This window comes from Carcharodon carcharias, chromosome 13, assembly GCF_017639515.1.
Source record: "Carcharodon carcharias isolate sCarCar2 chromosome 13, sCarCar2.pri, whole genome shotgun sequence".
Taxonomy (NCBI): domain Eukaryota; kingdom Metazoa; phylum Chordata; class Chondrichthyes; order Lamniformes; family Lamnidae; genus Carcharodon; species Carcharodon carcharias.
In genome coordinates this window covers 57,858,575-57,873,686 of record NC_054479.1, presented here as the reverse complement: position 1 = coordinate 57,873,686, position 15,112 = coordinate 57,858,575, and the positions used below count along the sequence as shown (strand labels likewise).

General features: G+C 42.4%; 1 protein-coding gene across 1 annotated transcript in view; it reads left to right on the top strand.

Annotated features, from left to right (window-relative positions):
- gcn1 (GCN1 activator of EIF2AK4) overlaps positions 1-15,112 on the top strand; it is a 119,971-nt gene that overhangs the window by 66,150 nt on the left and 38,709 nt on the right. Inside the window, exons 29-37 of the mRNA XM_041202634.1 lie at positions 406-533; positions 1,362-1,551; positions 2,340-2,410; positions 3,165-3,330; positions 4,680-4,874; positions 5,589-5,835; positions 7,426-7,547; positions 7,814-7,928; positions 9,162-9,341. Of these exons, the coding sequence (XP_041058568.1) occupies positions 406-533; positions 1,362-1,551; positions 2,340-2,410; positions 3,165-3,330; positions 4,680-4,874; positions 5,589-5,835; positions 7,426-7,547; positions 7,814-7,928; positions 9,162-9,341 (1,414 nt within the window). The remainder of the gene's footprint in view (positions 1-405; positions 534-1,361; positions 1,552-2,339; positions 2,411-3,164; positions 3,331-4,679; positions 4,875-5,588; positions 5,836-7,425; positions 7,548-7,813; positions 7,929-9,161; positions 9,342-15,112) is intronic.

Below are 15,112 nucleotides of genomic sequence, written 5' to 3'. Positions count from 1 at the left end.
TTGTCATCATTTTTGTGATGTAGGAAAAGAGGCAACCAATCTGTTCACAGCAAAGCCCTATGAGCAGCAATGTTGATAATGACCAGATGATCTGTCTTATTGATTATGGTTGTGTGATAAATATTGGCCAGGCCAAAGAGAAGAACTTCCCTGTTCGACTTTAAAACATAGTGTTTTACTTCCATCCAAGAGAGCAGATGTGACCTCATCCGAAAGATAGCATCTCCACCCACCCTGAACCCACAACCTTCTCACACTGGGGCATGAGTTTCACTACCACTGAGCCTTGGTTGAATTCTGGTCCTGTACTTCCCGTGCAATGATGTGGATAATTATTTTCTCTCGAAGAATGAGGCAATCTGTATAAATGATGGAAGTTATCTCTTGTCTCTGGCTGTTTTTCAGGGACTGCTGGAGATGAATATGGTGTTGCCCACCCCTGACAGTGATGAGAAGAATGGATTGAACCTATTGCGCAGGCTGTGGGTTTCCCAGTTTGATGTGGATGAGGAGACAAGACTGCAGGCTAAAAAGTAAGGAACCAGTTTATTTGTGAATGACTGAGACATTTACAATTTTTTTTAGGAGGTTTTAAAGGAGTGTCGATGTTCAAAGCCCAGTACTACTACACTAAATGCTAAATGATATATCTTTGCTAGTTAAAGATAAAAAAGCTGATTAGGCTGAAACATGAATGAGAGTTCCAGTCAATGTCATAAATCAATTTAATATCCAACCTTCCGATAACTTGAGAACTCATTGCAACTGAAATGTTACAATTAACATATAGTGGTTATCTTTAACTTCAGTACTGTTATGCCTTCAGTTGTCTGCTTCTGTGGTAGATATTATGCAAAGAATAAAATGACGTGTGCAGTAATAATGTGCCTCTGAGTCATACGCACCATGAATTTCTGGAATGGATTGCAGATCTGTTCTGGGTTAACTTACTGAGGGTGCAGCAATAGGCCTCAGCATCCCTGGGCTGCGGAGGAAAGTAATTGGAGTTCCTGCTCCTGATCACCATTTAGTGACTTGTGCTAGTAAGCGTGTGTCAGAGGACAGTGGGGGAGGGCAGGATTGGATTGGCTGTGATGCTTCCCATGGTTGAATGTCCAGCCAATACTTGGGTCAGAGTTCACACCCAAAGATTGGGCACAGGCGAGGTACTGGAGGGTGCCTGATGCCTGTGGTATCTTCATCTGGCTGGAGTGGATGCTTTGCAAGAGGATTCAGTTGCTGAGGAGAAATGGGTGGAGCTCCAGGTTTCCTATTTCCACCTCTAACTAATGACATCTTGCAGCTCTCCACATTGTCTTTCTGTCTGTCTCTGCTCTTCTGTAATCTTTACTCCTTTTTAGGTTATGGGATGCCATGGGGCTGGAGCTGCAGCCAAATCTCTGTTCATTGCTGATTAAGGATGTGATATACCACGAGGATGCAATACGTCAAGCGGGAGCTGCAGCACTGTCTAATGCCGTGGCACAGTATCAGAGCCAGGCTGCCGAAGTGATGGCCAAGCTGATTGAAATTTACCAAGAGAAACTTTATGTAAGCTCACTTTGGAAAAGTGTGGGGGAAAATGTCCCGGGTTTTTGGGGAAATTTGGAAACAAAGGTTGCTTTGTTTTTCTTCTTTGCTTTCCTTGGTATGGAAAGGAATGAGTGAGACAATTGATTTGTGTGTGGCTAGCTTAATGGAACATGCAGAAGGGAATTTACTTTCTCGGGCAGAAGAAACTTATATAGGAGGGATGGTTTGCACAAAGCCAGAAGGAGATGCTGGTACAAAGTGGAATTGGGCGTGGGAAGCACATTGAAGAGTTAAAATTTGTGGCCAGTCAAGAGATGGGAGGATCCAGGCAAAGAAGAAAACAAGTTTGATGTGTTGTAGCACAAAGAGCAAGTTTAAATGGTTTATACTAATTTCTAATGCTCTTTCCATAAACTTTTAGAATTAGTAAAACGGGAAGATAGTTGAAGTATTGCTCTTGGTATCAGAGAAACATGATTGCAAGTGGAAGATGGACAAAAGAACGAATTAGGATTTAAAGTTTTGAAGGTAGATTAAGCCTTGTCACTGCTGTTGTGTAAAAGTCTAAGGTGGAAACTTTATTGTTAAGATTTCAATCAGTGCGTATAAGCTTCTAGTTTTAGAGTACAGGAGACTGCATTGCATATAAGTTTCTGGTTTAGTAGAGTACAGGAGAAAACTGTTCAGAAGCTCTTTATTCTTTTCTCTCGCTCTCTCTTACACTCTCTTGCATGCTTGTTCTTTTCCTTGTGTAGCGTTTAGTTCCTGATAATTGCTGATAAATCTAATTATTTTGTTTTGATCAGAGGCCACCTCCAGTGTTGGATGCCCTTGGTCGAGTAATATCTGAATCTCCGCCTGACCAGTGGGAAGCCAGGTACTGTGTCTAAGGATTTGATAGTAAAAGCTGACTAAAGTGAAGTGCTGTTTTTTTTTCCTCCAACTTCCTGTCTTTTCTCCTCTTTTTGAACCCTCTGCCTGACCCTAGGAACTCCATCTGAGCTCCAATTTTTAAAATTGATTCTTGGGATGTGGGTGTCACTGGGAAGGCAAACATTTTTATTGCCCTTGAGGTGGTGTGGTGAATAGCCAGCTTTAGGTTGGGAGTTCCTCGATTTTGACCCAGTGACCATATAGGAACGGCAATACATGCCTAAGTCAGGATGGTGTATGATTTGGAAGTGATCTGTTACATCAGCACGAATTTCCCTCCAGCCTCTCACCTAAACGAATATTTTTATGTGACCAAGGTAGTGACTGTGCATAAGATATTTGACTGGAGAGGGAATTGCTGCTGAGCCAAATCCTCATGAATTTCCCTACACATACATTTTCAACAGGGATCAATGGACCTGTTAGAGAGTAGGTTGACTTGTTACACTTCTCCCTAAACCAGAGTTAATGTTGAGGCCACTTTCAGCACTCCAGCTGCTTTCCCTTTTACAAGACCAACTAACTCAACAGTGAAACTTTAGGATCCTCCGGTCTGTGTGGCTTAGTTCTGCACCAGTTACATTCAGGGAGCTGTGCAATTTTATTTAAGATGTTTTGACTGTAATTGAATATTTGGGAGAGTGCATAAATGAGAAGAGTTTAATGCAGTTTATAGTGAAAAGCTCCTTCTTTTGAAGGTGTGGGATCGCTCTGGCTTTGAACAAACTTTCCCAGTATCTTGATGGATCACAGATCAAACTGCTGTTCCAATTCTTTGTACCTGAAGCCTTGAATGACCGTCACCCTGAGGTCAGGAAGTGCATGTTGGATGCAGCTCTATCTGCACTGAACACACATGGAAAGGTAGGTCTGTCTGTTCTCCAAAGTAACTGTAGCTTTTGCGGCTTGATTCACACTGGATTAATTTTGTACAGCCTTCAGTGAATAATTAATTCCTGAAAAATTACTGTCTAGACTCTTGCATCAAGAATAGGTACTTCACAGAGGTGTTGTAGGCACCTATGGAGCCATACGCCAGGAATAGGAACATTAGGAACAGCTGTCAGTGTAGCTCAGTTGGTAACACTCTTGTCTCTGAGTTAAAAGGATGTGGATTCAAATCCCAACCCAGAGATTTAAGCACATTAATCTAGGCTGACAGTCCAGTGCAGTACTGAAGGAGTGCTACACTGTCAGAGGTGTCATTTTTAAATGAGATGCTAAAATGAGACTCCATATGTCCCTCATTAACAAGAGCAGGGGAGCTCTGACCAACATTTATCATTCAGCCAACAATATTGGTCATTTTCACATGGCTATTTGTGGGATCACGCTGTGTGAAAATTGGTTGCTATCTTTCAAACATTACAGCGATGATGACACTTTACTAATTGAGAAGCATTTTGGGATGATGTGTAGTTGTGACAAAATATAAATGCAGCTTTCTGCCTTCATTCAAGGAAATTCTCTGTCCTCAGGCTGTTCCTAAGGAGTAGAGCGTGCCTCAGGTAACCCGAACAAGTGAAACATGAGTTCTGTAAGTTATAGACAATGTGACAGTAGGAAAATGCTTGACTATTTTACTGGAAGTAAAGCACAGGGTACAGGTGAGGAATAAGTAGTCAGCCTTCTGGTGGCAGCAATGGGGCATTTCTCATAATGCTTTGCAAATATTTGAGAAATCAACTGTGCACTGGTTTCAGGTACTTGCAATTTCAGGAGACATCTTGCTAGATTCGGCATGCAAGGCTTATGACGAAAGAATTGATAAAAGTTAGCTAGTGGATTGTAAACTGACTCGTAAACCATCTGATCATCAGACCTACTGTTTTGGTCAGTAAGGCTCAACTCCTTGGACCCTCCGTTTCTGCATTCAAAAACCTCCAATATGCTTTTCTTAGAGTATGCCTTTGACTTCTCCCCTCCCTTTCCTGGTTGGTACCCTTTTTCATTAAATGCTTTTAAGATATGAGGAGTACTTTTCAAATATAAGTGAAGAATATTGAAGAGTCTGATTGTGTGTGACCTGTTTAAAAGGGCAGGCTAAATGGTGTGTTCATTTGTTACATTCTTAAAATGTGGAGCTGACCTTCCCAGTTATTAACAATTAACTTTATTGGGTTTGGTTAAAACATATTAGAAATCAGGCAAGTTGTTTGCAAGACTTATCACTAATCATTCTTTTCACCTCTGTTGCACCCTTTTCCCGGTAGGATAACGTCAGTTCACTCCTGCCGGTATTTGAAGAGTTCCTGCGGAATGCCCCTAATGATGCTAGTTATGATGCAGTGAGACAGAGCGTGGTCATTCTTATGGGTTCACTAGCAAAGCATTTGGATAAGAGCGATCCCAAAGTGAAACCCATTGTGGCGAAGCTCATCACTGCCCTCTCCACACCATCTCAACAGGTAACATATTCCAGTGAGCCAAAAGACTTTCAGAAATATACAGATAATGGGATACTCCCTTGGCTCAGTGGTAGCACACTTGCCTCTGAGTCAATGAGTTGTGAGTTCAAGTCCTACTCCAGAAGCTGCTGCACATAATCTAGCCTGACATTCTAGTTCAGCAGTGAGTGAGTGCTCCACTGTCAGATGCCATCTTTTGGATGCGGCATTCAACCAAGATCTCATTTTTCCTCTCAGGTGGGCGTAAAAGATCTCATGGCACTATTCGAAGAGGAGCAAGGGAGTTCCCACTGGTGTCTTGGTCAATATTTATCACTCAACCAACGTTGCCAAATATCAAATTGCTGGTTGTGGGAGCTTGTTGTGTGCAAATTGGCCCCTGGGTTTTCTACATTTCAACAGTGGCCACATTTCAAAAGTACTGAATTTGTTGTAATCCTGAGGCCATAAAAGATCCTATATCGATACAAATTCTTTCTTTTCTCTAAAGATTTACATGGATGGTTTAATAAATGCATAGATGTTATGTAACCTATTATAGCATTTCTGACACTTTTTGGGCTGAACCCATTTTATATGATTCTAAGCATTTTTTTTAAAAGATTTTTTTTTAAATTGCGTACTGTGCAAATTGGAAATGTTTGTGCAACCGTACATTTCCAGGATGTTTGATTGTAGGTCACTGGGTTGAAATGACTGTCTTTGGTGCTACAGGTTCAGGAGTCAGTGGCCGGCTGTCTACCTCCACTGGTTCCTGCCATCAAAGATGATGCCACTGGGATGGTTCAGAAGCTGCTGCAACTACTGTTAGAGTCGGATAAATATGCCGAGCGAAAAGGTGCAGCATATGGGCTGGCGGGGCTGGTGAAAGGGCTAGGCATTCTCTCCCTGAAACAGCAGGAAATAATGGTGACACTAACAGATGCCATTCAGGACAAGAAGAACTTCCGGAGGCGGGAAGGTGAGATGAGCATCTGTTTATTTCTAAATTTAAAGCTGAGCTCTGCACTGAATGATGACAGGATGCTAGACATACCACCCACAACATTAAAGACCTTTACAAGCTGGTTAGCTCCAAATATTTGGTCCCTCATTTATTTTTCACGTGCAAATAATCATCGAAGCAGCAACACAAGCAGCAGAGATACTGCCCTATAAGGTGATTGATCATCAGTTCTCCTCGCTCCTGTTGTATACGAGGCATTATTCAGAATAGTTTGGTCCAACGACAGCAGTTTCACTGTCAGCTGACCAGGGAAATAATTTTTTATTTGCATGTTTGGTTTTCAAGTAATCCAACAAATTTTTGGGGGGTTTTTTGTACAGTATATAGGGTAATTTTGATTTGCTCTCTTCATATTTTTGTATTTTCCACCGTTTTGGAGCATATTCAATGCCTTCTATGTTTGTTAGTTGGTGAAGTCCTGCATCAACTACTATGGCTCCATCGATTAGAGACCATCTTTGAATGGAACAGAGATGGTTGAGCGGAGATCTGTTATTAAAAAGAAATGTCCAGAATTGTGAAGGAGTTTCAGGGCAAGTAACAAAAGATTAGTCACACTGGCTGGTAAATTGGTAACAAGGATCCTAAATTTAAGATGAGCTCTAGAAACCTAAAGGAACAGGTTAGAATATGCTTCATGTAAAGCGCTGTTAGAATATGGAATGCATTATCATAAAGGCCTGTTGAAGCTGATTTGATCATTTTAAAGAGGGAATTGGAGAAGTATTAAATGATTCCAGGAACATATCACTACAGTAGCTGGCTGTGGTGGGCAGTTGGCAGTGGCACGGACACAATGGGGCAATATGGGCATCTCCAGTGCTTAAATCCCTGTGAATGTCTGCACTAGATCTCAAAATGGGTTTACCTTGCATTTGATCTTAGCCACTGAACAGTAGCATCAAAACAATTTGAGTGCTCCAGATTAAGCTGAAATTATAAATGTTGAGCATTGCTGAAAAAAGAAACATGATGTCAGAGCTTTGTCTTGCACTCATTGGAACAAATGTAAGAATGCCAAACGTCAAAGGGAGTAACAATTTATACTGCATGAGAAAAGAGTGCGGATTGGTTAGCAAGTTAACTCTGATTGGTCAAGGCATTGCCATGAAGAATGTCCCCTATTGGAAGAAGATGCAATGCCTGGACATGTCCCTGGTGCATTCTCCATGGCAACTCTGCAACCAATCAGCACCCTATTTTCATGCAGTATAAATTGTTGCTCTCTTTGAAATTTGGCATTCCTGATGAGTGCAAGGTGAAATGCTTCGACCACGTGTCTCTTTCTTTCAGCAATACTCAAGTTCTGTACTGCCAAACGACTATTTATAAATGTCGAATTCACTGAAAGGACGCCTCAGACAACTTCCTTGATACCCAGGACAAATTTCTAGGTAACTAAACAGTCAAATGCAAGCCATTTAGCTGAACTGTGCATCACCCAATCCATTACCTGCTGTTGTCCCTGTTTTACACTTGCTTACTTGGCATTGGCATCCTTCTAAGTGTCAACAGAATTATTTACTGTTATTAATTCCTTGGTAGGTGCTCTGTTTGCTTTTGAGATGTTGTGTAATATGCTGGGCAAACTCTTCGAACCGTACGTAGTACATGTACTCCCTCACTTGCTGTTGTGTTTTGGTGATGGAAACCAGTATGTGCGAGAGGTCAGTGCATCTTGTATTTATATCCAAGCCATATAAAAGTGACTTTCTGTAATTTTTCCCTTTTTTAAAGTGTAGCCTCTGTCATTAAATGTGCAAAATGCAAACCTAAGTTGAGGCACTCTTATTAACTCTGTAAAAGTTACTGATGTAACAGCCTCAATAGTTTTCCCTATGGGAAAATGTTATAACTCAGTTGTACTGTTTGCTTCACTCTACAACTCTCTAGTCTGAGTAATATCCATGTCTACAACTCGTTTTCTCCACAGGCGTCTGATGACACTGCGAAGGCAGTGATGCGTAATCTGAGTGCACACGGTGTGAAGCTTGTACTGCCATCGCTGCTGGTCGCTCTGGAGGAGGAATCTTGGAGAACTAAAGCAGGTATTTGGCAAAACACTGAGGGGTCATTTTAACTCTACTGGCCTGCCAGAAACTGGGACGGTGGACTGTTAAAACCATTCATAAAAATGATCTGCCTTGGAGCCACCAGGAGCTGTTACCAGCTCTGCTCAACTGAGCAGAGACAACGAGGACCCCCACCCAAAGATGATGGAGCTCTTTTTCCTACTGGTGCATGTTGGGCCCCAGTGACATCACTGGGATCCACCTGCAACTTTAGCTCACTACCTAGCTGTCCTCCCAACTGAAGATGTTGGGGAAGAGAATAAGAGCTTGAAGAGCCCCATAATGAGCTCTTGGGCCTCCTCTAGTTCTGATCACGAGATGGCCCCAGCAGCCAATCCCATCTTGTGTCAGAGGGCAGCCAATGTACTGTGCCGTTTCCTGCAATCTTGTGGCTTGGGACTGGTGGAAGTTAAAATAAGCTAATTTCTGGAGCACTCAGAGTTCTAACTTAGGCCGCTACCATACCCTCCCACTTCCCACCCAGTTTATCAGAGTCTAAGATTCTTCACATCTTGGTTTCTCAGGAGGAAGGTTGTCCCCTGGTCAGGCAGGCGTAGTGGGCGGACCCGGGAGTGACCACACAACAGTCCGCCACCCGCGATCAGGCCCCGACTGCGATTTCACCTTGGCTGGCCAATTAACGGCCAGCCAGCATGGAACGTGCACTGATAACTTTAGCATTGGCTGGGTAGGGGCGGGAGGAGCACGAGCGCTGAAGTGCGCTCATTGAAAGCTCCCTGAAGGCACAGAGCTGCCCCAGGGAGCTGAAGATTTTTAACATGAGAAATAAAGATTTTAAAAGTCACTGTTCAAAACCTCGAACTGCCCGTGGATGAAGTTTCGCAAAAAATGCAAAGGCCACCTGGCCTATTTGCCCGCCCGCCAACCAGAAGGTTGGATAGGCAGTGAAAAATTCAATTTAATTTATTGTTTAAGGGGCTTAATAGCTCTCTTAATTGTCGGTGGTGCGCTGCCAACTCTCACGCGTGCCGACCAAAATATCGCACGCTATTTCATGCTTGTGTGCCAAGCGCCAGCACGCTGAGCTGAAAATCTTGCCCCGAGTATTTTCCATGCAAGGTGCAAAACAGCACTGAAGATCAGATGAAAAATTTGCTTGTCCTGTTTGATTCTGTATGACTTTGATAGTTAGACAAATCTGTGTCCAGCATACATCCTTGCACTGAGTGCCTGTTTCTGTACCTTTAGGTTCTGTTGAATTGCTTGGTGCCATGGCTTACTGTGCTCCCAAGCAGCTGTCATCCTGCCTGCCAAGCATCGTGCCCAAGCTGACCGAAGTACTGACTGACTCTCATGTGAAGGTGCAGAAGGCAGGACAACAGGCCTTGCGGCAGATTGGCTCAGTCATCAGGAACCCTGAGATCTTGGGTGAGCTTGTAGTGTAAACCACTGCACATAGAAAATTGACGACCTGTGCCAATTATCATTTACAAGGCTTCAGATAATACATTTCACAAGTTATACAGCTTATTCTCTGCTGGAAATTTTCTTATGCTCGACATTGTAAAACTTATTAGTTTAAAAAGTACGGAACCACATCTTGTCTGGAATGGCCTAGGGCATTATGAACTGACAATGTAGGTGCTATCTTGGGCAAGTCATGTTTTCCCCTTGCACTGCATATATGGGCTAATTTGAAGCTGTATATCTTGCGATTATTTTCTACACCCACTATCAGCAATGGCCTTCACATCTTGTATTATTTTTCCTTTTATAGAAAGTGTAGGGCAGAAGTGAACACTTAGAATCATAGAAATTTACAACACAGAAGAAGACCATTCTGCCTATCCAGTCTGGCCAGCTGATAGTGTTATCACATCTTCCCCTACTTTCCAGCTCTTGGTCCGTAGTCTTATAAGCTACAGTACTTCAAGTACAAATCCAAATACTTTTTTAAATATGATGGGAGTTTCTGCCTCTACCACCCTTCCAGGGAATGAGTTTGAGACCTCCACCACTCTGGGTGAAAAATATTATCAACTCCCCTCTAACCCTTCTATCAATTACTTTAAATTTATACTCCATGGTTATTGACTACTGTGGTAAGTGGAATAGGTTCCTCCTATCCATTCTAGCTCGGCCTCTCATAATTTTATTCATCGAACCAAAATCTCCCCTCCGCCTCCTTTGTCCCAAAGAAAGCAACCCCAGCCTATCCAATTCCTGCTCATAGCTAAAATTCTCCAATCCTGACAACACATTTTGTTAATCTCCTCCTATAAAGTCACAATCTTCCTGTAATGCAGTGACTACTACTGTGGCCTAACTAGTGTTTTGTACAGTTCAATCATAAACTTCCTGTTCTTATATCCTAGGCCTCTGCTAAGAAAGGAAAATATCTCGCATGCCTTTTTAACCACCTTATCTGTTTTTCCTGCTACCTTCAGGGCCTGTGGATGTGCACTCCAAGGTCCCTCTGTTCCCCTACATTTCTCAGTAACCCCCTGACCTCACTCACCACCTTACTCCCCAAAGCCTTTCAGCCATTTACAAGGCACAAGTCAGGAGTGTGATGGATTACTCTCCACTGACCTGGATAAATACAGCTCCAACAACACTCAAGAAGCTTGATGCCATTCAGGACAAAGCAGCCTGCTTGACTGGCATCTCATTCATCATCCTAAACATTCACTCCCTCCACCACCGATGGTGGCAGCAGTGTGTACCATCTATAAGATCCACTGCAGCAATTCACCAAGGCTCCTTCGGCACTTTCCAAACCTGCGACCTTTATCATATCGAAGGATAAGGGCAGCAAATGCATTGGAACACCACTACCTGCAAGTTCCTCTTTGAGCCACACACCATACCCTGACTTGGAATTAAATCACTGTTCCTTCACTGTCCAGCAAAGAATTTCTAAATAAGAGGGAGAAATAGATTGAGAGTAAACCAGCAAGAAATATAAAACAGGGTGTTGGAGCTTCTATGAGTATGTAGAAAGAAAGAGAGTTACTAAAACATTCATTAGTCTCATGGTAGATGAGACTTGGGAATTACTAATGGAAAACAGGAAATGGCAGTGATTTTGAATCTGTCTTTCCGGTAAAGACACTTAAACATCTCAATAATAAAATCAGGAGCTAAAAGGGAGGGAGGAACTTAAAACAATCTTTAACAACAGAGAAAATGTTCCAGACAAGCTTATGGGACTAAAGGCTGAGAAGTCATAGGTTCTCTGGACCTGTTGTCTGCATCTTAGCATATTTAAAGGAAGTGGCTGCAGAGACGGTGGATGCATTGATTGTAATTTTAGAAAATTCCTTCCATTCTGGAAAGGTACGAGGTATTGGGAAACTGCAAATACAATGCTTCTATTAAAGACAGGAGGAAGACTGAAAGCACAAAACTATAAGCCTGTTAACCTAGTGTTTGTCCTTATGGAAAATGCTGGAATCTGTTATTAAGGAAGTAATAACAGTACATTTAGAAAATCACAAAATCAAAAATCAGTATAGTTCTGTGAAAGAGTAATCATATTTGACAAATTTATTCAAGTTTTCCTTGGCTTCAATGAAGCAGGGTTATGTTGTAATTAAATTTGGATTTCCAAAAGGCATTTGATAAGATGCCACGTAAAAGGTTACTGCACAAGATAAGATTTCATGGTCCACTCCTCCATCACCCCGAACTCCTCATTCCATCCCCACAGCACCTTCCCATGTAATCGCAGAAGATGCAACACCTGCCCTTTTACTACCTCCCTCCTCACTGTCCAAGGCCCCAAATACTCCTTTTAGGGAAGCAGTGCTTCACTTGCACCTCCTTCAATTTAGTCCACTGCATTCACTGCTCCCAATGAGGTCTCCTCTACATTGGTGAGACTAAACGCAGACTGGGTTACCGCTTTGCGGAACGCCTTCACTCAGTCTGCAAGCATGACCTAGACCTTCCTGTCGTTTGCCATTTCGACACACCACCTTGCTCTCATGCCCACATGTCCGTCCTTGGCCTGCTGCAATGTTCCAGTGCAGCCCAACACAATCCAAAGGAACAGCACTTCATCTTCTGATTTGGCACTTTACAGCCTTCCAGACTTAACATTTAAGTTCAGCAACCTCAGACCATGAACTCTCTGATCCATCTTCACCCCCCCTTTTAATCCTATTTTCTTTTTTATTTACACATTTTTAAAATCTTTTTTCCCAACCCACCCCCACCAACAGGGCCACGTGTCACTGGTTTCTATATAGTGCTTTCAGAGCGCTGACCCTTGTTCTGCTATTAACACATTCTGCTCTTACCTTTATGCTATTATCAGCACCTTCTTTACTCTTTACCACTACTGTTAACACTCCGTCTCGTGCCCATGATATCTTTGTCAATCTCTGCATAGTTTCCACCTAGCCTTAATCTTCTATCTTGCTTCACCTGCTCCACCCTTTCTTAAACGGTATGAAACCCATCAGATTTCTACTTCTCTTTAGCTCTGAAGAAGTCATACAGACTCTTCTCTCTCCACAGGTATTGCCGGACCTTCTGAGTTTTCCTAGCATTTTTTGTTTTTATTTCCGATTTCGAGCATCTGTGGTATTTTGCTTTCACATGAGTTCATGGCATTGGGGGTGATACATTACATGGATAGCGGATTGGCTAAATAACAAGAAACAGATAATTGGCATAAATGGGTCATTTTCCCATTAACAAATTTTAACTAGTGGGATGTCACAGGGATCACTGCTGGGGCCCCAACTATTTACAATATATATATATTGTTATCTGAAAAGGAAGAATGTGCAGAGTTGTGGGGAGATAGCACTGGGCAAATTGCTTATTCGGAGAGCCAGCACAGACACTATGAGCCGAATGGCCACCTTCTGTTTGTAACAATTCTGTGATTCTGCCACTGGGTCAAAATCCTGGAACTCCCTTCCTAACAGCTCTGTGGGAGTTTCTACACCACATGGACTGCAGCAGTTCAAGAAGGTGGCTCGCCATCACCTTCCCAAGGGCAGTTAGGGATGGGCAAGAAATGCTGGCCTAGCCATTGATGCCCACACCCCATGAAAGAATGAGAAAAAACTATCAGTTGTTTGCCCTCCCCCAAATGCATTTCTTCTCACTTCTCCAGATTGAATTCCATTTGCCACTTTTTTGCTCACCTGACCAGTTCATTGATATCTTCCTGCAGTCAGCAACTTTCTTCCTCACTATCAACCACATAGCCAGTTTTTGTATCATCTGCAAAATTCTTAATCATGTCCCCTAAATTTAAGTCTGAATCATTGAAGTATAACACAGAAAGCAAGGGACCCAGTACTGCACCCTACAAAACCTCACTTGAAACAGCCTATTGGTCACAAAAGCGCCCATTGACCATGACCCATTGCTTCCTGTCACAATCCAATTTTGGATTCAGCTTGCCACTTGCCCTGTGATTCCATGGGCCTTTTCTGACCAGTCTGCTAAGCAGGATCTTGTCAAAAGCCTTACTAAAACCAGTATCGACTACGTTGAACATGCTACCCTCATTGACCTTGTTACCTCAAAAAATTAATTCAAGTTAGTCAGACATGACTTTCCCTGAAATTCATATTGATTGTCCTTAATTAATACCTTTCAAAGTGGCATTTTGACCCCCATGGTTGTTAGGCCTGGCCTGCACTTAATTGGCCTATCTCTTTCTCCTTTTTGAAACAAAGGTAAAACGTTAGCAGTGCTACAGCATTATGCTTACAGCCAGACAGGATTAGAAAATGGTGGCCAGAGCCTCTGTTGTTTCCCCTCTTGCTTCTCTTAACAGCCAGGCATACATTTCATTCAGGCCTAGCAATTTATCAGCTTTCGATGATGTTAATTCCCTTAATATTTCCTCTATCTCTGTTTGTTCCCTCCAATATTTCCTCAACCCACGTCTCTTTAACTACAATGTTTGCATTGTTCCCCTTTTGTAAAGACAGACACAAGTATTCATTAAGAACTGTCGAAGTATCCACCTTTTTGTCTTTAATGGACCCTACTCTTTCCTTCGTTATCCTCTTGCTCTTTATATATTCATAAGACATCTTTGGGTTTTCCTTGCCAATATTTTTCATGTCTTTTTGCTTTCCTAATTTCCTTTTTAATTTCACTCCTTCACTTGCTATATTCCACCAGGCTTTTGCAGTATTGAATTCTCGATCTATTATGTAACTTCTCCTTTTTGCCTTATCCTCCTCTGAATGCTCCTTGACATCCAGGAGAGTCGAGGTTTGGGAGTCCCACCCTTTTTCTTTGTGCTCTGAACCCTCAGCCTCCACGAATGCTCACCTACTGCTCTTAACATTGATTTGCCTTCAAGTAGCTGTTTCTAGTCCACTCCTATTAAATACATCTCAGCTCAGTAAAATTGACCTTCTCCAATTCAGAATTTTTACTTGTAGTCCATCTTTTGTCCTTTTCCATAAGCATGTGAAATCTACCTTAATTATGATAGCTACCACCAAAAAGACTCTCCCACTGATACCCCTCCACCTGCTCAGCTTCATTTCCTAAAACTAAGCTTATAGCAAATGAATAAATAGCCACATAATCTGTTCTGGTGATTTTTTTTTTGAGAGATCAATCTTGACCAGGACACACCGAGAGCTCCCTGCTCTTCTTTGAGATAGTACCTTAGGATTTTTTATATCTAACTAGCTGCCGGCCAAGACTTTGGTTTAATGTCTGATCCAAATGATGGCACCTCTGACAGTGCAGCTCTCTGACCCCGATGAGATAGAACAGTGAACGGATCTAAGATTGGTCCACTCAGATTGCTGCAAGTGAATGTGTCATTAAATGGGGTAAGCCCATCTGGTCCCTAGTTTTTGGCTCTGCCAACTGCACTTGAACATTATGGAGCTGGGTAGGTGGATGTGTCCCTTAGAGCCAAAGAGTGTTAAATCCATGTTGCACATGGATAACCACCTGCAGTTAGATATAAACTTGCTTGTGGAGATTGTTAAACATGGTACAAAAGCAAAATACTGCAGATGCTGGAATTATAAAATAAAAACTGAAATGCTGGAAACACTCAGCAGGTCTGGCAGCATCTGTGGGGAGAGAAAGAGAGTTTATAATTCAGGAAAGTGACCTCTCATCAGGTCTTGTGAAAGATCACAGACCTGAAATGTTAACTGTTTTTCTCTCCACAAATGCTGCCAGACCTGTTGAGCATT